This window comes from Bactrocera tryoni, chromosome 5 (genome assembly GCF_016617805.1).
Source record: "Bactrocera tryoni isolate S06 chromosome 5, CSIRO_BtryS06_freeze2, whole genome shotgun sequence".
Taxonomy (NCBI): Eukaryota; Metazoa; Arthropoda; class Insecta; order Diptera; family Tephritidae; genus Bactrocera; species Bactrocera tryoni.
The window spans coordinates 37,645,144-37,670,926 of record NC_052503.1 but is presented as its reverse complement, the minus strand read 5'-3'; the positions used below and the strand labels follow the sequence as shown (position 1 = coordinate 37,670,926).

Sequence of the window (25,783 nt, the reverse complement as noted above, 5' to 3'; positions counted from 1 at the left end):
TGCACATAAAATACGCTTTATTATGCTTCATATTCATTTGCATGTGCAAATTTATCACATACACACACGCACTTAAATGCATATTTAGTCTCCACACGCACATACTTGAGTACTTGCGTGCATGCGTGTGTGTGTGTGAAAGTGCGCTTATTTGGACCATGAAATTATTATTGGTAGTTTATTTTCGCATAAAAAGTGATGTGTGTCATTTCATTTATGAGGCAACGTTAACTGACCCACCAAATGTCATCCACCGCACCATTAACAACGCCGCATCGCCTTCGTTTCTTCGGTGCTGCTTTCATTTCTCCACTCCATGCATGTACTCGCATTTTTAATGGTCGAAACACCCATCGAAAGTAACTAAAAGTTGGTGTTTGTGCGGCAAATTTGACCATCACCATGTGGTGTGTTCGTAGGCGTGTGCGTTCATATGCATATCCAGTGGCAGCTGGCACCGTGAGTGAACGTCAGAAATGCTGACGCTCCGTGTGTCCAGAATTTATTATGTATTTTGCTTTATTAAATCTATAAAATATTAAGTAAAGTGGAAATCGAATTTGAAATGATTTATGTAAGGCGACAATGTTGAACATAAACTAATCTATAACAAAAAAAAAGTTTAAAATTAAGCGAGCGTAAAGAGGCATCTGGTCTAAATGGTATTTTCATAGTGTTGTTAGCAAATAATACACCGTGACAATCTAGCAAGGAATTAAGTAATACTAATATAAGCAAAAAATATTAAGACTTTGTTCATAAATTTTAAATTCTTAATTTATTATTCAAAATCTACGTCGTCGCCCTCAAAATAGTCAAAATGCCAACGTTTTTTCCAATCCTCGAAATAGTTGTTAAAGTCAATTTCCGGAAAAGCCTGCAGTGCGCGTAGCGATTCACGTCTAATGTCTTCAATTGACTCAAAGTGAAGCGGTCGTTTGAGTTTATCCAATAAACAGAAATCACACGGAGCTAAATCAGATAAATACGGTGGTTGCGGCACGATATTGATTGAATATTTAGCCTCTTTTTAAGAAAAGCTTCGCGCAAATGACGCTTAACACTCAAATAGTATTCCTTGTTAACAGTTTGGCTGGTCGGTAGGAATACATAGAGCACCACACCTGGATAATTGCAGAGAACTATCAACTGTAACCTTGATTTTTGAACACTTTTGTATTTTTCGGCTTCAGCTCACCTTTGCCACGGTATTCGGCTGATTCATCGTCTGTTTACGGGTCGTAAGTATAGACCCAAGACTCATCGCCAATGATAATACGTTCCATGACACACTGCTAGTCGGAAAGCATTGTTTCACAGACGTTAACGCGACGCTGTTTTTGAAAGATTTTAGTGATTTAAAACCAATCGTGCTTTCACTTTTCTTAGGCCCAAATGATCTTTCAAAATGGTTTTCACTGATCATTCTGATATTTCAACAATGCCAGAGAGATCTCTGCCTCTTAATCGTCGATTCTCAAGCACCAATTCTCTTATTTTATTGACGTGTTGATCATCAGTAGATGTAGATATTGATGGCCGTCCTGTATGAGATTCGTCGTCAACGCGGTCTTGACTCTCCTTGAATAATTTGTACTAATCAAAAACAATTGCTGCCTTGAGAAATTATGATCTAATTGTAACATTATTAGACATGTCATGGACCCGCCTGTCTGTTACGATACCCAGAACTTCTAGGTATATATTAAAAAGACATATCGATAAAGCGCAAAGAACAACTTATTGTGTCGGCTAATGTCAATACTAACTCATTCGCTAAGCACGTAGAAAGTATGCTTCAGCCAAAGATGGCGAAAGCTGGACGATAGAAAAGAAATTGTCCAGATGTCTCCACCTCATCTTCCTCCATGCAACTTTGACAAGTTAAGTCCTCCAAAATCTTCAGACTTACCGCGTGAGTGCCAATGGCTTGCTGTCTACTTAGGATTTCTATTATCGCGAACCTTACAAGGACATTTTATGTTTCACTCTAGTCTAAAGGAATTTCGCAACTCCACAAAGTCTGGTTCTGGAAATCAGCCTGAGTATTCGAAAACCGATGAACACCTGTTTGTTTCCTTCCTGATGAAATTTAAATAAGGTTCTTTCTTGCAAGCTCAACGGCTTTGCAGTTTCCGATGATTCTACTGACAATTTTAATATGGAGGCAGCCTGATGTAGCTCTGCTAACAGAATGGATGCGTACTTTCCTAAAATAAGACGCACTTCCGATAAGTACATTTGCTGCTATTCCTGATTGAAAGACATTGCAGTGGTCTGGCAATATGAAACAATAGTTGGGGTAGAGCTCGTGACAGAAGACTTCCCGACTCCCCATCGGATGTCCATATGTGCGCGGGGGACATGCCACGAGGAGTAAGCTCACCGACACAGTGCCGCAAATTACCAGAGGTGCACGGGAGTTGTATTTAAGTATAAGGCCGTTAAGGGCCATCTTTGGTTATGTACGTGGTACACCACTGACGCCAATTTAGAGGAACTTATTAGGGATGGTAACCCACCAACTTTTGTTTTTAAGTATTTTTTTAGTATCCCGAATACTACATCTTCATTGTTTGGTGTTTTAAAAATATTGCTTATCAAACACGACAGCGACCAAAAATGCTTTAATGAACTATTAAAATGCCCATCAATGTAACTATTACTTTTACTTATTCGAAATGGAGACAAGGGTGACCCACTCTTTCACAAGTCACCGCCAACGCAACCCACATGAGCGCGTGTAACTGTAAAAGGTCGCATTTACAACCTCTGTGCCTTGCTTGCCTGTCAAGGTGGTGACAGCCGAAACGGCATAATATAAGCTGATTGATTACTGTACGCCATGCTGACATTTGACATAAAATTGCAACAAATGAATTTTTGTCAATGAACCAAAATACGAAAAGCACATACAGACGCACCGATAACGGTCTTTGTACGAAAAGTTTTCCCTCATTTTCCTTTTTAAGCTGTTTATGAGTATGTGTTAGCTTTAGCGGGAAAGATGGAGAGAGAGAAAAAAAGAGCGAAGAAAAGAGAAAGAGAACGAACGAAATGCCAATATAGTTGGCAAGACAAATGAATGTGCGCTGTGACAAACATCGGAAATTTATTCATCAATTCAGTGGACCGATGAATGCCAAAAACGAGACAGCTAACAAAATGACAATAACATAACAGAGCAACAGAGCGAAGAATAACAAACAAACAAAAAAAAACATGCACAACAAATGACAGCAAAACGTCAACAAATTCATGTAATTCTTCGATAAATTGACGACCGCTGCGACAGCTAGGTAGGTGGACGACTAACTGGCTCGTTCATTTGGCTAAACTTAGTCTGGCAGTTGGCAGCGGAAGAAAGACTCGTCGATGAATTGTTATTGCCAAAAGTGGTTTGTTGTTGTTGGAGCCAGTCGAAAAATAATGACGAAATGAGCGAGTAACTTAAAGGCTGTGCATATGAAAGCATGTTTACATGTAACTGCGTATGTATGTATTTGCCTCCCCCCTCGTTTGGGCTTACATATGTATATAATATGTGCTTAGGGTTACCAAATAACAAGAAAATCGAAAGAAGAAACTTATTTGACAGTTCGTATTACCAAATAAATTCGAAAACTTTTGAGAATATTTATTCTTCTCTTCAGATTAATTTAGCCTCCGCAAATAGTGCTATAGCCAAAAAATTTTTCGGTAATCCAAATATCTGTATATGCGAACTACTACCTCAGTTTTTGAGATATGAATCTACAATTTTGTACACGTCTTTTTCTCAGCAAGAAGCTGATTAAATGTCGGGATCATCGATATCGGACTATTATATCATATATCTGCCATACAAACTGATCGATCCAATTCAAGTTCTTGTATGAAAAACTTTTTTATTAGAGGAGGTTCTTTCGTGAAATCTTACATATATGATTATTGAGAGTATTTCTATAATCTCCGAATATTTTGTTCAGATCGGCTAACTTTAGCATATAGCTGCCATACAAACTCATCGATCCAACTTAATTCCTTGTATCCAAAAATGTTTTATTTGACGAGATATCACCTCCAAATTTGACAAGAATTATTAACCGCAACAGTGCTGTAGTCTCTCAAGAAATTGTTCAGATCCGCCTACCGAAGCATATAGCTGTCATACAAACCTACCGATACAACTCAAGCGTTTGTATGGAAAACTTTTTTATTTGCTGAGATATGTCTTCAAAATTTGACTAGAATTATTATACAAGGTAATGCTACTTTCTTCGATTATATCGTTCAGATCGGCCTACTATAACACATAGCTGCCATACAAACTGACCATCAAAAATCAAGATAAAGATCTTTTATACCCTTTTATGCCATAAAAAGTGAGCCTCTGGAGGTTATTAAAGCTCCAATGCAGCCAAAGCAAACGTATTTTCTTGCTTTACATTAATAATTAGCTTATTCGAGCAAACTTCGCAGGCAACCCACTATTTAAATGCATACATTTATGCCTGTGTAAGTAGCAGTACGACTAAGTATGCCAACGTGAGTGAATTCAAATAGACATTGCTGTGGAAATACATGAAAAACAATAGCAAGGCAAATATTGGCGGCTGTCATCGGTGAAACCAACCCACGCCAGGCGGTGACCGACGCAGGAGGCCCCAACCGAACGCCCGGCCAATGAAGCGTCCAACCAACCGACCGATTTTGAACAAATGATCATGTCAAATGGTAATTTATGTGCGCTCCAGCGGCAGCCAACAGTCGCCTGCAGTCAATACGTTTGTATGTATGTATGTGTGTAACAGCAACAACATAAATATGGACATAAAGCCAACAATATTTGCAACTGCCAGCCATGTTGGAGGCCTCTTAAAGCAACACATATGCACTAGCGAACCTTCACATTCAATTGGCCATATGAGACTGTGGCATATGTGTGTGCATGTGTGTGTGCTTACGGCCTGCCAGCGCCTGAACGTATGACGAAATGCAAATTTATGGTAAAACAAAATCAAATTGGCTTAAAGACGGAAATGGTGAATGTGCACAATTGCCGCAAGGACTACTGTAGCCGCACTCGCCCATACCACCAAATCTACGATGGCGTTGCAAGCATGTGCATGTGTTTGTGTACATATGGTGGCAAAAGAGTGCCAACGGTATAGAAGTAAGAGAAAGCCATTCGTTGCAGTCAAGTATTTTTGTTGTTATTACTTTTGGCATTTACCACACATTCTGCAGATGCAAACGGTTTTTGTTGGTACATTTGCGCGAGTTTGGCGCGCATGCGCAATAAATCCATAAGCTGACAGACGGCATATTGTTTGCTACTCCTCTTGGCTGCCTTGCATACGTGCATATTCCTACATACTGTTATATTTACATAAATATGTGTGTGCATTTGTGCCGTTGCCGATATTCATATTGCTGTCGTGGTTTAGTGTATGTATGTATGCTCCTTGGTAAGCGTTTCTACTTCACTACTCTAAATACTTTCGAATCAATTCTTTCCAAATGTAACCGCCTTGGCGTTGTCGCTTAGCTTGGTTTTCCTGCGAGTTTTCTTTTCGTTTTCAATTTTCTTTTTCGACATTGTTAAGCAGCTGGTCACTTGGGGCGAGCGCAGTGTGGCTGGCGTAGTCTAACTGGGTCCCCGTGCTGCTTAAAATTCACCTCAAAGCCATAGCCACATTTAATTCGTCTTAACGAGATCGCAGAAAGAAAGGCGGCACTTTGACGGCGGCTGCTCGCAGCACTTCAATTGCTGCGATTTGGACGCGACGCTGCAGCACACACCATAAGGGAAAGGATTTGATGCAGCCCTTGGGTATTTGAAAATGGTGGCATTGTGTGGTTGTCGATTGCCTGCGTTCGAAAGCTAAAAGACTGACTGCAAATAATTTAATTTATAATTTTGTTTAAAAGTAAGCTATGATATGGAAAGCTTTGAAAAGTTTACTTCAGTGGTCGCATAATTTGAAGTTCGGTTTTATTATAAGTATACTATTGTCTCTATAGAACAACTAATTATAGTTATAGTATGATGAAAGTAAATTTTTAATGCAAATCAGGTGTTACTATGTGCATTAAATAATGTGACATGTAATCTTTAGGGTGGGGTAACATGGATTTACGTGTTTAAAAAAGCGATTTTCGATCTTATTAAACTATAAAACATCTCTAGAATATTGTTCTCAATTTTCAAGTTGATCCCAGTAATAGTTTCAAAGATATAGCCTTGAGAACTTGTGCCCTCGAACCTAGCTAGGCTAAGTGCGCCGTCTTTAAACACGAAACGTGAGAAATCGGTTGGCAAGATTTGTCGAGAACTAATATTTAACTGATCTTAATAGAATTTTACACAAGTCTTTTAGATACAATTTTTAAAGACCTAGACGAAGGGTTTTTCCGATTACAACTATTTGAAAAAAAGTGTCGAGAAATTTTCGCTTAAGTTTTCAAAAAAAAAATTTAATTTTCAGTTTTGTTTTCCTTCGTCCAAGTTCTACGTTAAGATTTTAACTAGTCACAACAGTTTAGTCATGCCCATCTATTTGTATATATGCGAACTAGTCCCTCAGTTTTTGAGCTATCGATCTGAAAGTTTGTATAGGTCCTTTCCTCAAAAAATTGCCAGTACCGCCAATATCGGATCACTATTGCATAAAGCAGATATAATAACTGATCTACCAAAATCCAGTCCTTGTATGGAAATCTCTTTTATTTATAAAAAAATATCTTCAAGACATTAGGTATAGATTTTTGCCCAGAGAAGTATTACAATTTAAGAAAAATATGAGCAGATCGGATCACTATATCCTATACCTGTCATACCAACTGATCTTTTAAAATCAGGTTCTTGTTGGGAAAACTTTATTATTTGGCGAGATATCTTGACGAAAAATGGCTCAGATTATTGCCTACAACAATAGTCAAATCTCCGAAGAAATTCGCCAGGTCGGACTACTATTTCATATGGGTGCCAAACAAACTGATAGAACAGAATCAAGATGACGACATTTTTATACCCTTTGTGCTATAAGAAATGTATGATGTGATGGGAAACCCGAAGTACTATTGCTGCACTTAAAAAAAAATAGTGCATCCTATATAGAAATAAAAAAACAATTGCAGTGAGTGAGTGCAGCTATTGTTACTCAGGTAGCGAAAATTGTGCCCAAGCTCAAAATGGCGCCGTTGCTCGCACAAGTAAGCGGCAAAATGCTGCCCAAAATAGGAAAATGTCTAAAGGCATTCGGCGTAAAGTAGTGAGGCTCTTTATCTTTAGCGACGAATGCCAGCTAGAAGCAGTGACAGAAGCCATTCAGTTTCTGCGACGCAGACCATGTGAACGTTATGCAGAGAACTGCACTCAAAAAACCGTAAAAAATACCCCCAGTGAAATGATTTGGAGCTGCATATCGGTGAACGGTCCAAGGACCAATTTATTTTGCTGAAGGAACGATAAATAGTGAGCAATACTTGGCACACCTCCCGACGAACGACTGAATTCCTTCACTACTTGCATATCGATATATTACCCTGGGCGGGCAATTCACCCGCCCTAAACCCCATCAAAAATTGTTGGGCGTTCCTTAAATAGAAGTATAACATAGAGGATGTATGGCTAATTGATCCAGATTTAAAAATATATAATGATAAGGAATTGTTTACATAATATGCCTCAAACAGTGAAAGCTTTTATTAAAAATAAAGGTACAGGCAAATGTCCATTATTTTGCGGGGTGAATCCATTGAAAATCTTTAAATAAAAGTCAGTAATGGCTAGTAGACCGCTAACTATACACCAGTTGCTTTATATAATATAATATGTATGTTGGTTGCATCTCATAACCAGTGTTTATACAAACTATTCAAGCTGCTTTAGAAAATAATATTATAATGTCTGCAAAAAAAACATCGGCAAAAGTCCTTAATAATTATTTAAATGACTCTAAATTCAGTGAAATTTATTTACTATTTTTTAAATAATTTATAATCGTACATATAATCATATACATACATATATACATATGTAGGTACATAGTTAACTGACGGCATAAATTTTAACTTTGAGCGCTTTGAGCACTTTGTTTAACTAACAAACGACTAATAAACAAGGCAACAAGTGCAATTTATACACAAATACATATGTATGTATGTTTGTATATGGTAATAATATAAAAGTTATAAAATTACTTTTACACTACTTCAGTCACCGCTAACTGTATATTTTCGTCATACAGCAGTGCCACAGTTAACTAAAGCGCCTAAGGAGAGGCGATAGTTCCATTTTAACGTTTACCACATTGAATGCAAATAAATTGAAACCTAGATAATTGAAAACTCCACGAAGTGCTTGTCCACCGCTTGTCCACCGACAAGGACTGACAAGCAAAGCTCACTCGCTCAACACAGCAATCAACGGCATCACCACCAACTAACGACCAATAACAATTTAGTCATATTCGGCATGGGTACGGTGGCACATGAAGGCAGAAAATTTGTATAAAAATTATCAAAGAGGGTCTCAAATTTCTAGATATAGAAGAAGGAAGATAATGTTAGGAGCCTATTTGTTAGTGACTTTTTGCATGCTGAAAGGGGTTAAAATATTCTGAAGCTTTTGGAAGTTCATGAAGCATTTTAGATATATTATTTATTTACTGAAGAGGACAATAGAACCAATTTCGCAGAGATGAGGATATTTATCTTATTTATCGAAATAAATGATACTGAGGACGCTTTGCTAAGCCTCAGCTCATCTGTATAGTTTAGACGTCCTTGTTATCAGTTTTACAAGCTCCGGCTCATCTGAAAAATATAGGCGAAGTTGGCTACGGCTGTTGAAATATACAGCAAATGAGCACACCTAGAATTTTCCACTGTATACTTACAGTTAAGCTATTTTCCTAGAATTTGCTCGAAGTTGCTATTAGTTTACACATTCGGAGTTTATAGACTATTTATTGCTTATATGAAGTATATGAGTTCGGAGATAGGGAGATCGGAGGCAACTCATTCCGCGACTGGAATCTCAGGAGACAACCTCTCTGGGATTTTTTTCTAAGCCTCCATTTGCAGGTGGAAAAATTCCAAGTTTAAAAACGTATTTTGAAAAGAGCGTACTTTATACATATTAAATCACTCAGCTCAATGAAGCCCAGTTTTCCGAAAAAAATCTCCTGCAACATTTATATAAAAATTGTCAGCAATACACTGTCTATCGTTAGTTCCGTATACCTAATGTGAAAAACAATATTTTTATACCCTCAACAGCGGAACTGTCCGCATAAACTTTTTCCTTCGTCTTCGTGTATATTCTTAGCACTGTGTGCTGGACGTGGTCTATTCGGTCGAATATTACCAAATAATGAAGGTGTAAGTCTTTCCATGACGAAATGACAAATAATACCGAAAAAATAAATTAACATGGCATAAAAAGGCAACTGGAAATAGTACATCTACTTAGATCATCTGTTATACGAGTATATAAATGATCAGTATGACGAGCTGAGTCGATTTAGCCAAGCCCGTCTGTCTTTTTGCCTGTATATACTCGAACTTGTCCCTAAGTGTCTGAGATATCGATTTCCCCTCAATAAGAAGCTAGGAATTGTCGATGTAGGACCACTTTAGCATATAAGTATGTAGCTGTCATACAAACTAAAGCATCATGATCGAGTGTTTCCATGGAAAATTTCTTTATTTGACGAGATAGCTACATAAGATTTGGCACAGATTATTATTTTAAGCAAAGGTATGATTTCCGAAGAAATAGTTCAATTCGGACTACTATAGGTTATAGCTGCCATACAAACTGAACGAACGGAATCAAGTGCTTGTATGGAAAACTTCTTCATTTGGCGAGCTATCTTCACGAACTTTGGCATGGACAATTTTCGACAACAACAGTACAAGCTCCAGAGAAATCGTTGAAATCGAAGCACTATAGCATATAGCTGCCATACAATCTGGCCAAACAAAATCAAGTGAAAACTTGAATTTGTGAAGGGTATCATAACTTCAGCGCAGTCGAAGTTAACGTCTTTTCATCTTGTTTTTTTTTTTTCCTACTTTTCTTGCTGGTGCCGTGTCGTTGTCACCAAAGATGGCAGCGGGAACGCTATGGTGACAGACAAAGACCAAGGAGATGTTCGACACCATAATGGAAGATAGAAAAATTATAGAAGAAATTGTCTGCAACTTTGATGGCAGCGACTCAGCAACGGCAGGAACAACAACCAAACAATTGCAAAACTACGCAATGCATGCAGAAGTAGATCGAGTTGTGCAAATTGGTGGATATCGATGAGAAGCGGTGCAATCAAGTCGAACGAAATACTTTATTGTGCATAAAAATGTATTGAAAAGTATATATGTATGTATGTAATAAAGAGTATGTATATACATACTATGTACATATGTGTAATACATATACGACTATGCATGTGCATAGATATGTATATAGAAGCAGCGTTGATGCACTCCAAACTTGCAATGGTTTCATATAATTACATACTACATATCATATCATACAGTGGTATCTATATATACTACATACTACATATATAACATAACATACATATATCATAGATGCATAGGTGATAGTCCACACAGGCATTCGACGCATGCGCACCTATAGTGGCTATCGCCATGGCAGTAGTAAATCGCACAATTTATGGACCGTCGCCGCTTCATCGTTCCACTTTAAATGGCCGAACGATTTACGAGCTCCTTAGTTGGCGAAAATTGCTCCTACTTGCACTTACATGGTGGCTCTGGCCATTTTCTTCGCTGCTCGCAATGGTCTCGCTAACGATTGGCACTTAAATTGCTGTTCGTTTCACTTTTAGACGCTGTGCGTTTGCTGAATACCGAAGGATTTTTATGGCATGACGGAACACAGTGCTGATTAGAAAAGTGTAGTATGTATCTCAACGAAATTGGACTATCAAATAATTGCCTACACGGCAGGCACGGCAAGCAATTATGATGCACCTGCCGAAATAGAGTTTCATGCAACATTCTGAAACGCGGTAAACACAGCTGCGTTGGACCAAACCGATCTTTATTTACACACATAAGAGTATGTTTGTTTGCATATGTGCATCTCTGTGCAAATTAGCGTCAAGTTACAGCGCGTTTGATTACAAATATTGCTTGTGAAACACACACACACAAATAGACGTGTATTTGATTGCGCGATCATGAATCCATATAGAGACAGACAATTAATATTGCTTGTTGCAAGCAATACACTTATGAATGTATGTGTGTATGTGTGTATATATGTATATGTACATGTATGTTTGTGTGTAGGTATGTGTGCATGTATGTATGTGTGTATAATATATATGTATGCATGTCGGTATGCACCTGAAACGAAATTCAAATCAAAATTATGCATTGGCCAACGCCATCCAACTCAGCCAATCCATTAGTCGTATTTTTCTCGTGGCCAACGCTTTATTGATATTCAATGCGCAAACACGCACCGCAAAAGCAGGAAAATATTTTTATTTCATTGCCACACTGGCCGCTGCCGCTCCACACCGCAGCGCAGCGCTTTTCCTTTGTAACCTGCGGTACTTTGTCAACACGCCGCACACACATCGAAATAGACGTGCAACATTGGCACCGCCAGAGAATGCCGTGGAAATCAGCGTGGCGAATCCGCCAGGAACCCAAGGCGAGCACAAATCAAAGAAAAGACAAATGCGTTTGTATGACTGCGGCGTATATTTGTATACACCGAGGTATGACTACAAAAGCAGAGGTTACTTATGAGCAACGGTGCAGCGGTGGAAAGCGGCGCAAGCAGAAACCTCAAAGTAATGTTTATTTTGACTCGTCGCCCGTTGCCGTTGGTTGTTTTCATGGTTGTTTTCATTGTTGTTGCGCCTCGACTGTCATCACTTGCTCGGCCAACATAGCAACAGCAACTAAAACAATAAAGCGGCCAACAGCAGCGTAGCAACCAATGCCGTCGCAACCATTTAGCAGCAAATGCCGGTATGGCTGTGCGTCAGTGTGTGTGTTTGTGTGCGGCTGCCTTTGGCGAACGTGCTCATCACGTTTATTTGCCATTTGCCAAGCCGTTTATGTGCGTCTAAAATATGAGTTGTTGTCACTGTTTATCCGCACTTTTCTATAAAAGCATAAATGCTTGTCTCGGCCACGTTGCTCGTCGATTTTAATTCTTGCCACGACAACACGCAACAACAACAACGCCAACAACAATAGTGATAAATAAATACCATGAATGCAATGCGACAACGCAAATAAGCAGTAAACAAATAAATACATCCAACAAACCAAGCAAATGCGTGAGTCTGCATATATTTTCCGCTCGGGCATTTATCCTCGAAACGGTGAAATTCCCTCTGCTCATTGACACTTTCATTACACTACGTTAAGTTTATTGTCTATGCACTAGCATACCCGCAAAGGACGACGCGTAGGGAGCAAACATCCTTTGGCAAGCGTTGAAGCGGGGTTTCTCGTTGCTCAATCTTTGAAATTTCGAGAAAACTACTTTACATAAAAATATTAAGTCATTGAAATTAAATTTGGGGAATCCGGTGCACAAACCGGAAACATTTGGGAAATCATTGTGATAGAATTAAAAAAAAAGTTTGTTGGAATACAAAAGACATAAAAGGCTTATTTAATTTTGATAATCTGGCAACACCACTTTCATTTAATACCGTAATGCTGCCATGAACCTGTCTCAATAAATACAAACAAAACAACTGCAAACGAAAATCGCATGCGGCTAAGAGCTGTAAACTCGACAGAACTCTGCCGCTACAACAACAACACGTTCCCACGACAGTTAGGTCTATGCAGACGGAACGGACCGTGATTTTTTTCCGACCAAGGACTATCGACTCGGCAGAATTCTGCTACTACAACAACAACAAGCAAGTGTGTGTATCACAGCGAACCAGGAACGGCTAACAAGGGAATCTCTCGAAGAATATTTTGATAAGTAGGTTGGCATTAGGGACAAGTCAAAAGACCGAAGAAGGAGAATGTCAAAGCAGATGAATGTTCACTGAAAAGAGTTCTGTCATTCCAGCCAAACTTATTCATTTGTTCGATTACAAAGTTATGCAACGAGGTTATAGCTAGATTCAATCGTGAAATTACAGTCAAAATTACACAAGTTGTACTTCAAGCTGCTGACTCAAGACTGAAATTTCCTCTCCGTTAAGATTCATATTTTCGAGAAACCGATTCATCAACTCGATTACGAATTAAACCCATATTTGACAACGAAAATAGTTTCCTTAATGAGGTTTGCTATTATGTTTTAAAAAAGATTTTCGGCAATTGAACTTACTCGAATAAATTCCTGCCGAATATTATCTTCCAAGGCGTCAGTTGACTCGAGTGTTGTCTGCTTAGACAAGCGACTTCACAAAACTCCACAAAAAGTCGACCAGCAGTGTTAAATCGCACGATGTTAGGGGCCAAGTCACAGTCCCACGACGCGAGACGATACGCTCACCAATAGTACTGTTTCGTTGGCTGCTTGGCATATAGCGCCATCCTGTTGGAACCAAAGGTCGTCCCCATCAACACCCGCTAATTTAGTCGCGGTAAAGTTATAAATCAGTCTTTGGATAATGTTCCTCATAGACTGTAACATTATCGCTTCATTTTTGAAGAAATATGTACCAATGGTTCTCTCTGCCTATAGAGCACGCCAAACAATGACCTTTTGAGAATGTGATGGAGTCTCGAAAATGGTTTATGCATTATAATCAATTCAAATGTTACAACTTTGTTTATTCTATTCTCATCCAATGGTGAGTTCCGTCGCGGGACAAAACTTCATTATGAAAATCGAGATCGCTGGCCAACCTCGTTTTGGGTGCATTCAGTAAACGTGCGATGCTCTCGATAGTCGTTCGGCTTCACTTCTTATACGTCTTGAATTTTGTAAGCCAGCAAACCAAGATCCGCAAAGTCTTTTATAAAGTAGATAGGCAGAACTTCAATTGGCGCACGCGATGGCGGATGGACTCATTCGGTGCTACTTCGATGCTCTGCTCCACAGAAGTGATAGCGTCTTCATGATTCTACGCAGTCTCCGAGGATGCACGTTATCGACTAGAGTAAATGTGATGCGAGGTCGATCCATCGTTGCTCTTCAAACTAAAGTGAGTTTCATCGCTGAAAAAATTTTTCCGGTGAAAATCGCGATAGATGGCCATCTTGTCGTGGACCTTATTCTTTATAAAATGGCAAACCAGCCTGACTTTCAGTCACGTAACAGCTGTCGAAAAGAACCAACACCGAAAAAAGTATTGATTATTGCAACCCACATACATATGTACCTAAAAATCGCACTTTATATTTAATGAAATCGTTAGCAAAATGTTTCAAAATTTAACTAATTGTATTTTTTATCAATAAATAAACGCTTTGTATCTCATAAATATATTTTTATCAACGTCTGTAAGTCGATTGGTGGTGTCTCGAAAGCAAAATGAGTCTTACAACCATAAAGCTTCCGAGAATCCAGCTTCACTTATTTGCATAATGAATTTTATCGCCATTTAGATCGAATTTGTTTTGCTAATGAGCTTATAAATAGTCTCTTTGAAACCCTCAACGCCACACATACAATTATATACAAAAACAATTCAATTCGAAAGCAAATACACAAATCTTTCAATACAAAATCCATATTAATGTCTTCGCAACGGTCGTTGCTTTGAGAAGCAACAGTCATTAATTGGCTTTGGAAGACACGAAAAGTGGCACAATTGAATACATTAGCATATAAACAACAACAACAACAGAAGAAGTGATATTGAAAAGTGTGTAGATTGTGCGGCAGGGTGTCTTTTTATTTCTCTGCTTTCTTATTGAAATTTAATTAAGTGCAGCGGTATTGTGCTTCCCACTGCATAAATCAAATATAGCCGGGTGCATCTGTTGCATATCGCTGCACCGACAATAATGCGTTTCCCCTCATTTTCCGAGCGATTGCTTAGCGGCCGTTCGAGTAAATATTTACATAGCAAAACGCATTAAACACAAGTGTAACATACATACAAACACATACGTATGTACTACATATATGAACGATTGTGTGTGCGTGTGCATAGGCTATGCAACTCAATCTGTAATTGAGGCGCAACAGTTGCATGCGTGGAAGAAATGTGGCACCATATGCTTTTGTGGTGTGACAATTCTCCCCTTTTGACATTTATCTGCATTAAATGTAACTGTATTTGAGCGTGTGTGCACGGAGTCACAAGCGGGCGCTTAAGATATGTCAGTGCGGTACGCATTTTCGTTGACAACTTGTGTTTGTTCTTCTCTTTGGAAGATGCCTCGATTTTTCCTCGTATGAATATCCTTCGATTGTCTGTGAGAATTTCGCTCCCCTGAAGTGCTTGAACTGAACGGAACGTCAGAACGCACCCTTAACCAATTTAAATCGCTGTTTGCGTGGGAAACTGAGGGAAAGCGTTGCTAACAAATATTTACTAGTTCATAAAGTTCAATGCAACTATGCGCATCTGTTCTAACATATCTTCATATACACGTTGGTATATACGATGTATGTATGTACATATATTTTACATTCTTGTAAGCATTCTTAACATATAAATGCACGGCGTTTCAATCAGCTTTTATAGTAAACATTAGCTGCCTTCGATTCGCCATTTCCCTGATCGCTTTTGCTCTCTTGTCAGAAAAATTACATGTGAAAAGAAGTCAGAAGACTTACATTTATGTATATTAATGCTAGCGCAGGGTTATCCCCGTTTGTTTGAAGATCTGGTATAATTTGTTCAACTCGCTACTCTCCAGAGTTTGGAAAATCGAAGCCAGCTTTTTAATTGTATTATTTAAGAGCCTGTACTGAAAAATGATTTGTCTCACACACAAAAAAATGCTTTTCCCCTTTATTTTACACCCATTTATCGGACACATTTGAATTATAGTTTTCGTTATGTTTGCTTGCGTAGAATACTGAAACATAATTGCTATTTACGGAAGGCTCTAGATATAGGTTTACTTGAAAACGCAGGTTACAACCCTGACTTTAAAATTTGGGTAGAGTTTGGAGTATTTGGCAGCATCGCTTAAAATTTTTCGACAAATAAAAAAATTTTCCATATAAAGACTTGATTCCAATATTCAGATTGCAAGGTAGCATGTTCTGTAAGGATTGTGTCTCGCGTGCTTTGGTCAACTTATGGTCAACATAATCGGTCTACTGAGTGTACTATTCGCAACATCATCACCCATCTGAGACCCAGCATGCATTATATTAGAATATTCGCTCGAATAGACCACGTTCAGCACGCAATAAAGAAAATATGGCAACCATAGCCGAGAGTGTACTCGAAGACCGTGGAGAATCGGACTAACGCATGGACCGACTTGGCGCATTTTGCGTCGAAACCTTAAATTGAAAGCACACAAAATACAGCTTGTGCAAGAACTGAAATCGCTCGACCTTCCCAAGCCACATCGCGTCGCTCGATAAGCTCCGGAAAATTTGCAAGAAAATCCCACGTTTTCTAGCCAAATTTTGTCCAGCGTTGAGACCCATTCTGGCTCAATGAGTATACAAACAAGCAAAATTGCTGAATTTGGGATGAAGAGCAACCTTAAGTGATACAAGATGCAGTTTCAATAAGACTGCGCCACTTTCGATGCATCGAATAAATCAATGGATTTTTTGACAGAACACATAGGAGAGCAGATAATTTCACGTTTTGGGCCAGTCGATGTGCCACCAAGATCGTGCGATATCACACCGTTAGACTTTTTTCTGTGGGGATGTGCAAAATCTAATGCTTTTGCGGACATTCCCGCTTCGATTTAGGTCTTGGAGCAAAACATCACACGTATCATTCGCCAGTTATCAGTCTAAATGCTCGAACGAGTCATTGAAAATTGGACTCAACGGATGGACCATCTGAAATGTAGCCGCGGTTACTTCTTCTCAAAATATATGCCGAAGAATATTATTTCGAATGATAATAAACATTTCCATAAAAAGTAGAGAATCTCGAAATGAATCCCTGTTTATATTCAAAGTATTCAAGCTCAAAAAATTGAAAATATGTAATAAACACAACCGTTTTTGAATAATTTCCTGATTTTCAAAATTCAACCGTCTATAAAAAAGATTGATAGTATTCGATAATACAAACTGTTGTTTGCGATAGCTAGATAATACTTTCTAGAACAGTTTAAATGGTTATCTGTTTTCCAACACTTATAAACTCTGTAATTGTCTGTGAGCCCAGTTTTTAAGTGGAAACAAATGACTTTCGTCGAAAAATGCTTGTAGTTAGCGAAAGTGAAGCTTGACATAAAAAAAAAATCTATCTTCGCAAGTTAGGAGAAAGAGTTAAGCATTGGTCCTGATCCCCTAAGCAAACCCGCCATAAAAAAATGTAGATAACCAGTTAGACGGTTATCTCAGTTTTTTTAAATACTATCGAACTGCGTCTATATGCATAGCTGTTTTTTTAGGCCACATAGTACCTACGTACGCTTTGACAAATCAATATCTGCATTTCCAGCCACGATCAACGCGCATTTCGGCCCATTAAGTACTTTAACCTCATTAACGCCTCAAAATTGACCCGAACTTCGTGTCGACAATAAGCAAAGACTCGGTCATAATTAGCCATCACAAGCCGCAGCTTTGTTGTGATTTTCCCAACAGTTAAATGGCAGCAATTAGGTGCCATCCTCCGCCAGCAAAGCATTCGCCAACCGATCATGCCGATCTCATTGAACACAGGCTACTATTTGCCTTCGTGCCTAACTAACTAACATTGTACCTGTACATTAGATATACATATTTATGTGCGCCAAGCAAGTTGGTCTCACAATCGCATTCGCACTCACCTGATCGCGCGCCAATTGGAACCACGTCTTGATGATCAGCGCCAAACGAGTGTCGTGATAATTTTTCGTTGTCTTGACGCTAATGAAAATGTCATCGAGTTCAGTGATCGGCGGCTGTGGCGTTGCCGTAACGGCGCGCTGCCACAGATCGTGCAGTAGTTCACCGTTGCGACTGCGACGCGCCAAGTCGTCCAGCCGCGCCGCCGCCGTCGCGTCTTCCTCGTTGATTTCGATGTCGGAGAAATTGAAACTTTTTATGTCCTTGCGAATGATGTACGATGTTTGTGTATGCGGAGCTGCCTGAGACGGGACGAATGGCGGTGGTGCAGGTGCTACCGCCGACTGCGCGTTTACCGTTTGATGAGCGGGCTGTTTTAAGTGCAGCGCAGATTTTGGCAGATTCTTCAGCAGTTTGCGTTGCTGTTTCAGCTCATGTTGCTTTTGTTCGTCCAATAATTTGAGCTTTTGTTGTTGTGGGCTTTTCAAATTTCGTAGCGGTTTGGTGTGAACCGAGGTTTGCTGCGCGGACGCTACTGATCTGCTGGTGGTGGAGGACTGGGTCTGAGCTGCAGCGGCAGGAGAGGTTTGTGTCTCAACTATGTAGTGCTTTTGCGTCGGCAGCTGCTGTAAAAACCAAGAAAATCAAAATTTGAAGAATTAAATGATGCTATTAAGTGCTGAGGCTGCTGTAAATTATGTATATACCATAAACATACATATGTGTGTACAGTTATGGGTATATGCATGAGTGTGGCTGGAAATGTGGGCTGCGTGTAGGCCGCCTCTTTAGCTGATAATTCAAGTGAGCACTGCCGGCTAGAGCAACAGAACTTCTGGCTTTCTGGTTATTCACGATTTTAATTTATTTCGTAGAAGCAGAATCCCTCTCCAGAAGCCAGAAGCACAACTCAACGCCTCCGCGCCACTTAACAAAGATGCATATCGCGTCGTGCTCAACAGCACTAGCTAAACAAACAAAAACATACAGAAGTGCATATCCGCACGGACATACCTACATGTACATACATATATACTTACGCGTTTATTTATATAGGTCTAAATGGATACGCACTCAGTCGCTCATGCATTTGCTTTCATGTGCGTTTACCTAGTCATACACGATTCCTAAAACCCACACGCATGCGCATTGCATGGCTCTGCCAGGCTGCAAGCGGAAGATCTTAGGCGCAGATAGTCGTTCGTTGACACAAATGCGACATACATATTTAATTGTGAATGCCTGGATGTGTGTATGTGGTGCATGCCTTGTTCGTCAAGAAAGTGTGTGTTGTGCAACTCGAGATTGATGTTGCTTTTGTTTTATTACCATTGTCGCCATGAGACATGCGCACTGACAGTTCGTTCACGGAATCACTCAGCTCTGTGGCCATGTAATCTTCTATGCACAACCACACATTTACACGCTTTTATATCCTATTTGAACTGGCGCAAGTCATTTCCATTTGAAATCATAAAAAATCGCTCCAATTGTTAGGTTGAATTTGTTTTTTGTGGGAAATATAATGCAATACGCTATGCTCTAAACTATCTTGAAGTTAAATTTCTTAAATTAAGCTGATTTTTCTCTATACATGTTCTAAATTTTTAAAAATAAAAAAATTCTATCTGTACTCTACTCTAAATGGCAATCACCTTATGTAAATATGAAAGGTTTCGAGGTGAAAGAAGCATGAGGGCGATAGGAGATAATAGTCTAAAGCTCCCAAATTTACTAACTACATAATCTAGCGAAATCAGTCTAAGATGCTGTTAGAGGAGCACTGGTTATATTCAAATCACATCAAATCAAAATCATATCAGATCAAATCGTCGTTATGAACTTCATTTTGATCGTTCAGTTTATATGATAGCTATAAGCTACAGGTACAGTCGTCCGATTTGAACAATTTTTTCGGGTATATTATCGTTGCCTTGTGTAATAAGCCATGCCAAATTTCACGAAGACATTTCGTCCAATAAAAAAATTTTCTATACAAAACTTGATTCCGATAGATCAGTTTGTATGACAACTATCTGCTCTGGTGATCCGATCTAAACAATTCCTTTGGAGATTACATTATTGTATAAGACAATGATCTGTGCCAAATTTGAAAAGGAAAAAAAGCTTTCCTTACAAAAACTTGAACACTCGTTCAGTTTGTATGACAAATATATGCTATTGTGGTCCGATGTTGGTAGTTGCTTGGCTTGGACGTATGAAAATACAGGTCATGTCTAAACCGGATTGCGCAAACCAGACTATTTTGCTTCCGCAAAAAACGCTCGACTGTTGATGCAATTAAGAAGCTCATAGGTATTTCGTTATGCATATCTATTGATAGAAGAATGCCATAGAAGGAGATGGGTTGATGCAGGGCAACAAAGACTACTGCGTAGTCATAACGCTCGATATGAAAAACGCTGCCTAAAGAAGTACAGATTATCGGATACGCCGATGATATAGCGGTAACTACAGTACTCAAAGAAGTCCACCAAATTCAGAATCTATGTATGTAGTGAGACTATACCAAAAATCAAACATTGGCTCAAACGAGAATATCTCCATAAATATTGACGGACATATGATAACAACACAATAAGCACTAAAGTACCTTGGTTTAATGATGGACGCGAGATTCAGCTACAAAGTCCGGATCTTAATATGCAAGAATGGCCAAATCAGTGTTACGGCTAAGCACAACTAGAACTATTGTGGCATTCCGAGCGATGTCTCATGAAGTCGCTGGTAATATATCTGGAATAATGCCGCCAGACATAATGACTCGAGAACTTAAGAGGATCTACAGGGTTTGTCCGAAAAGTAATAGGAGAGATTTTCTTCCGCCGCGACTGTACTTCGGAGCGTCGGAGCAACGATTGGATTCGGATTCGGTAGAGGGTATTCGTAGCTAACGAACGAGCGGCTAGCTAGTTGCAAGAGGCAATCTTCCGAGTGGCCCACGCCGCCGTCTCCTCGCCCAAAAAGGGAAGAAAAATCCAAAATGAAAACGATGCTTATTGTATTTTTTGACATCAAAGGCATTGTCCACCATGAATTTGTTTTTTCTGCACAAACCGTCAACGCCAAGTTTTACATGGAAGTCCTCAAGAGACTCGAAGGATAATCGAGTTGCAGCGCGACAACGCCCCGACTTACACCGCCTTTCTCGTGAACAGCTACCTAACCAAGGTCGGTATGCCAACGCTTCTGCATCCGCCCTACAAGCCAGATGTGTCCTCTCCCGGACTTTTTTAGTTTCCTTGCCGGAAAAGGCCGATGAAAAGCAAACATTTTAAGACGACAGAGAGGATCGAAGCAGCATACACCTCGGCTCTCAAGGCTATTCCGGAGAATGTCTTCGGGGATGATTGGAAATCGCGCTGGCAGCGCTGCATCAACACAGAAGGAGCCTATTTTCAATGTTTTTAAAGAATTATAACGATTTAGTTCAATAATTTTTTTTTTAAATCGACTCAAACCTATTACTTTCCGGACAAACCCTGTATGACAAAAGCAAAATTATATACAGGAAGCTAATAGTGGCAGAGCGTAAAAAGGAAAGACAAGTCAGTCTCCAGGAATGGGAAAATCGTTAGGACACAGCAACAAAGGGAAGATGGACGTACCGATTAAACGGAAAAGTACAAGAATGTGTGGAACGAAAGCACGACGATATAGACTTTTAACGACGCAGTTTCTAACAGGACACATACATATGTTTGAGAGAGTACCTGCATAGGTACGGTCATGGCAATGGAGTTACTTGCTCTTTCTATGGTAGCCGTATCCAAAATGCGGAGCATATATATTTCTACTGTCCGATATTTACGACAGAGCGGCAGGATCTGGAGATGGAAGTGGCAGGCCGAATAATACCTGATAATATAGTGCCTTATATGCAGCAAACGACACAAATATGGTATACCATGGAGAGGACGACATCTCTGATACTGCAAGAGCTAATAAGAGCCAAAAATAAAGAAAGAGAGAAGCTACATCCGCGAATAGCGAGCCAATGACGTGAGAAAATAGACTCAGCTGCTGGCCCAGCGATGTAATGCTTAGTGGCGGTCTCGCAGGGCCTTTCCACAAAGCTATAGATGACGGAGTTAAGGGTTTAGTAAGTAGGCGCATTGTGCCGCAAGTCCAATTTAGTAAGATAATACTTATTAGGCGTGTTCCGAATGAGGTGCAACTTTAGGGAGCAGTACGAATCATGGATACAGCATACTACTAAGTATCAGCATCTATGGAAGTTTCCCCCTTTGGAAACAAAAAAAAGACCAGATTATTGTTAAAGTGGTTCTGTAGCGACGCGAGCTTCTTCTAGAAAATATAGAAGAGCTGAATGGCTGAATGGAAAGAAAGTGCTCGAATATGCCTACCATATCTTTGTTCTTTGTTTTATGTTAGTTTTTATGTATGAATGTATGTATTTGTGGGCATATCTATTGATAGAAGATAATGTACTTTGAATTCACTAATTGCTTTATGGCTATTGCTTTGTTTATGATTTGTTTTCTTGAGGCATACGTAAAGGACGCATACTCATTAGTTTATCTGCACTTTTGTGGGCAGTTGATAAGAATCTTCTACGAAAGCGCACGCATGCGCAATGAATATGCAGCAATTACTTTACAATATACAGTATACATATGTATATGTACATATTTATGTGTATGGGAGTCATATATGAGTTTACTAGCCCTCGCAATGAGATACTAGGTATGTATGTTTTATCTAAGTAAGCGCTTGACCCACTCAAGACAAACCCTGTCTGAAACATAAAACATCACAATAAGTGATAACGAGGAGAGTAAACAAACGCCACAAAGGTACATGCATCAAAAGGTACTCAACTTGTGTAAGCATACATGCAATTATATACATACATATATACACACATATGTACATATATGCTAAAGGCATGTTTACACTTCTTCAAAGCAGGCACAGCGCGCTCGCATTTCATTTTTATCGCTTCTCAGATGTTGTTGCAACGCGATTCACGGAATAAGCAAAGGCAAAGACAGCGACCGCCAAGCAACTGCTGATATCCAACGTGAAATCCAACAACAACAGGCACAACAAGTAAATGCATAAATATGTATGTATGTATGTATGTATGTGTGTGTTTGTGGCACACAACAGCAGCATTTGATTAATTTCTGCTGATAACAGGTTCATTTGCTTTGCAGCGCTTCAGCACTCACTTCACACAACAGCGTTATTGCATTGTGTTGTTGTTTAATTGTTGTTTAATTTGTAAATAACGCGCACACGCATCCGCAGTGCGCTTGTTTCGGTACTCTTAAAGGCGCGTTACTGCTTATATGGCTTTGTGTAGGTATGAAGAGAAAAGACGGGCACAGCACTGATATGATATATGTCTTCAAACTTGTTCGCTGATTCATGTAAAAATATGTAAGAAGTTTGTGTGTGTGTATTTGCAATTTTATAAATTATGGTTTTATAACTTTTGCCAGCCACACTGAAATTGTACAACTTTCCCTTATCGCACAAATAATCGCCTTTATTGTTGGCTGTGTCAAGCCTTCGTCTACTTATGGCTCCAACACGTACGCTCGCTTAATTGTTTAATTCTTTTGTGCCAGCATTTCTCTAAAAGTTGTTACACATAAAACGCAAAACGCAACGTGTGTTCCAAATATTAACTCCATTTTTGTGTAAGCGGCACATTAAACGTGCCACCGCCGTTTAGTATGAGCCGCACGTTGTCATCTCTGGCCGCTGACGCGACTACACAGATTTTTATCTCAGCTTATATGTACCTGGTACATGTCTACATATATTTGCATATGACACATACTTATTTATATGTACTATAATATAGTTTTGTTGGTTGTTAGCGAATTACTTTCATGAGCTGAGGTAATCATTCCACACTAGTGCCACACCCATGTGTGGTATACGAGGCCGAACCCATAAGTAACCAAAATACCATGAAAAAACCGGCTGCAGCGAAGCTAAAATGTCCCTTACAATTAAAGAAGTTAAACATTTATATTTAACCAGTGTCTAGTCTCTATTTGAGACATTTTGAGGTAAAGTCTCAATTTGTGACTAGTTACTATTCACTAAACAGTCTCTAGCGTTAATCTCAAAACATTGCCTGAAATTTGAGACCTTATAGTTAGCAGGTCACAGAACTAAAAAGAACTCTTGTCTGCTATTTTGAATATACTGAATAGAGATCGTCATAGATATTAATCGATTTTCGTTTTTCTTGTAAGCAGCTCAAGCATGAAAAGGTTAAAAATAAATCAATTTTACATAAATTTCGTAATTATTATGAAACAAAGTAAACAAATATTTATATTTTTATTGGTAAATATGTTTTTTGACTATGTTATAGAAAATTTAATATTTTTTATCGACATATTTATTTTCATTCAAGTGTAAAAACATCTCTGAATAATGAAATGTAATAGATTTTGTAACTGTCACTTACAGAATAGCAAAATCGTCTCAAGTCTCAAAAATTGTCTCTAACTTAAAATCTCCAATTTAGGGACTTGAGGCTGTCTCACATTACAGAATCGCATGGTTAGTCAACAAATAAAAGCAAATTTGCATACAAGAACTTCACTTTGCTTGATATAACAGCTATATTTTTTGCAATCAGATATTGGCGGTTCCGACAAATGAGCAGTTTCTTGAAAAGAAAAGTCGTGTACAAAATTTCCAAACGTTAACTCAGAAACTGAGACACTAAATCAACTCAGCTGAGAATCAATATACCATTTATATTGTATAGGATATCCGACGTTTCCTGCTAAGTGTTACACACCTACATAGTCTTCTTTACTACAAACTTAGTACCACAGCATGTAAGAAGGTCTATTGTAGGATAATATATGTTATCAGGATATTATTAAATATGCCGAATTCAGGGTATAAACACAGTAATGCATTTTTGATTTCCTCTATACTTTTTAATGTTAACCGATCTCTTTCAATAGACCTTCTTACATGATAGGATACCAAAGTTTGTTTTTAGTAGAAATTAGAAACTACAGCATCTTACCAGGAGAGATAAAATTTACTGAGATTTAGGTCAAATATAAGGTGTTTGGTTCGATAATATTCGATAATAATTGATGCCGAATTCTTCAAAACTCATAATGGCACTCATATCGAAATCTTCGTCCCAAATGGCAAAAAAACTGGAACAGATGATTTTCATAAGCTTCTCTTATGACGAATTTTTCATCAGCAAAATCATTCGCCATAGAAAAGATCAGGCAGTAATTACTTGGTGCCAGGTGCGGGCTCAAAGTAGCATGCATATGATCCTCCCAACGTCATGGGCCTGTGACGCGGCCCCCAGATAGTTCAATTTACCACCGCTAGACTAGTTTTTGTAGTATTCGGTGAAGTCGCTTGCTGCTGCCTTGCGTTGGAAGAGAATACTTGCTGATATACAGCCGCGATTGCTTGAATTCTCGGCTTGAATTTATTTGAGCAGTCAGCAGCCAGCAGCCAGCAGCGATCACTTGCCCGAAAGTTTTGAAAATATAAAAGCAAACCCTTATCTTTATAATAAATGAAAATGATATTATTGATAAAGTGAAGGATATGGTGGTTTAAAGAGGTCAGGCACGTGCTAGAGAGATGGTAAGAGAGCTCGGCATCTCATGCGAGTCCGTTCAAATGATTTTGGTGGATATTTTGGGTATGAAACGTGTTCTTACTCGACTCATTCCGACAAAGCTGAGCGATTTTTCAAAAAGATTATCGTAAACGGATCTCTTTAGACATGCTTGATCGTGTCAATTGCCTAAGACTTTTAAATATACAAAGTATGATTTCTAAAAAAAAAAAATAATCGAACAAATACACAATATGAAGCAATGAAGAAGGTTCGAAGCGGAA

The 25,783-nt window shown here is 38.9% G+C and overlaps 1 protein-coding gene across 2 annotated transcripts in view; it reads right to left on the bottom strand.

The window, feature by feature from the left end:
• Nucleotides 1-25,783, bottom strand: part of LOC120778076 (fringe glycosyltransferase) — a 118,302-nt gene that overhangs the window by 69,750 nt on the left and 22,769 nt on the right. Inside the window, exon 2 of one of the 2 annotated variants that reach the window (XM_040109769.1) lies at nucleotides 17,887-18,507. In XM_040109769.1, the coding sequence (XP_039965703.1) occupies nucleotides 17,887-18,507 (621 nt within the window). Of the gene's footprint in view, nucleotides 1-17,886; nucleotides 18,511-25,783 lie in introns of both variants that reach the window. The other variant, XM_040109768.1, reaches the window with a different exon arrangement.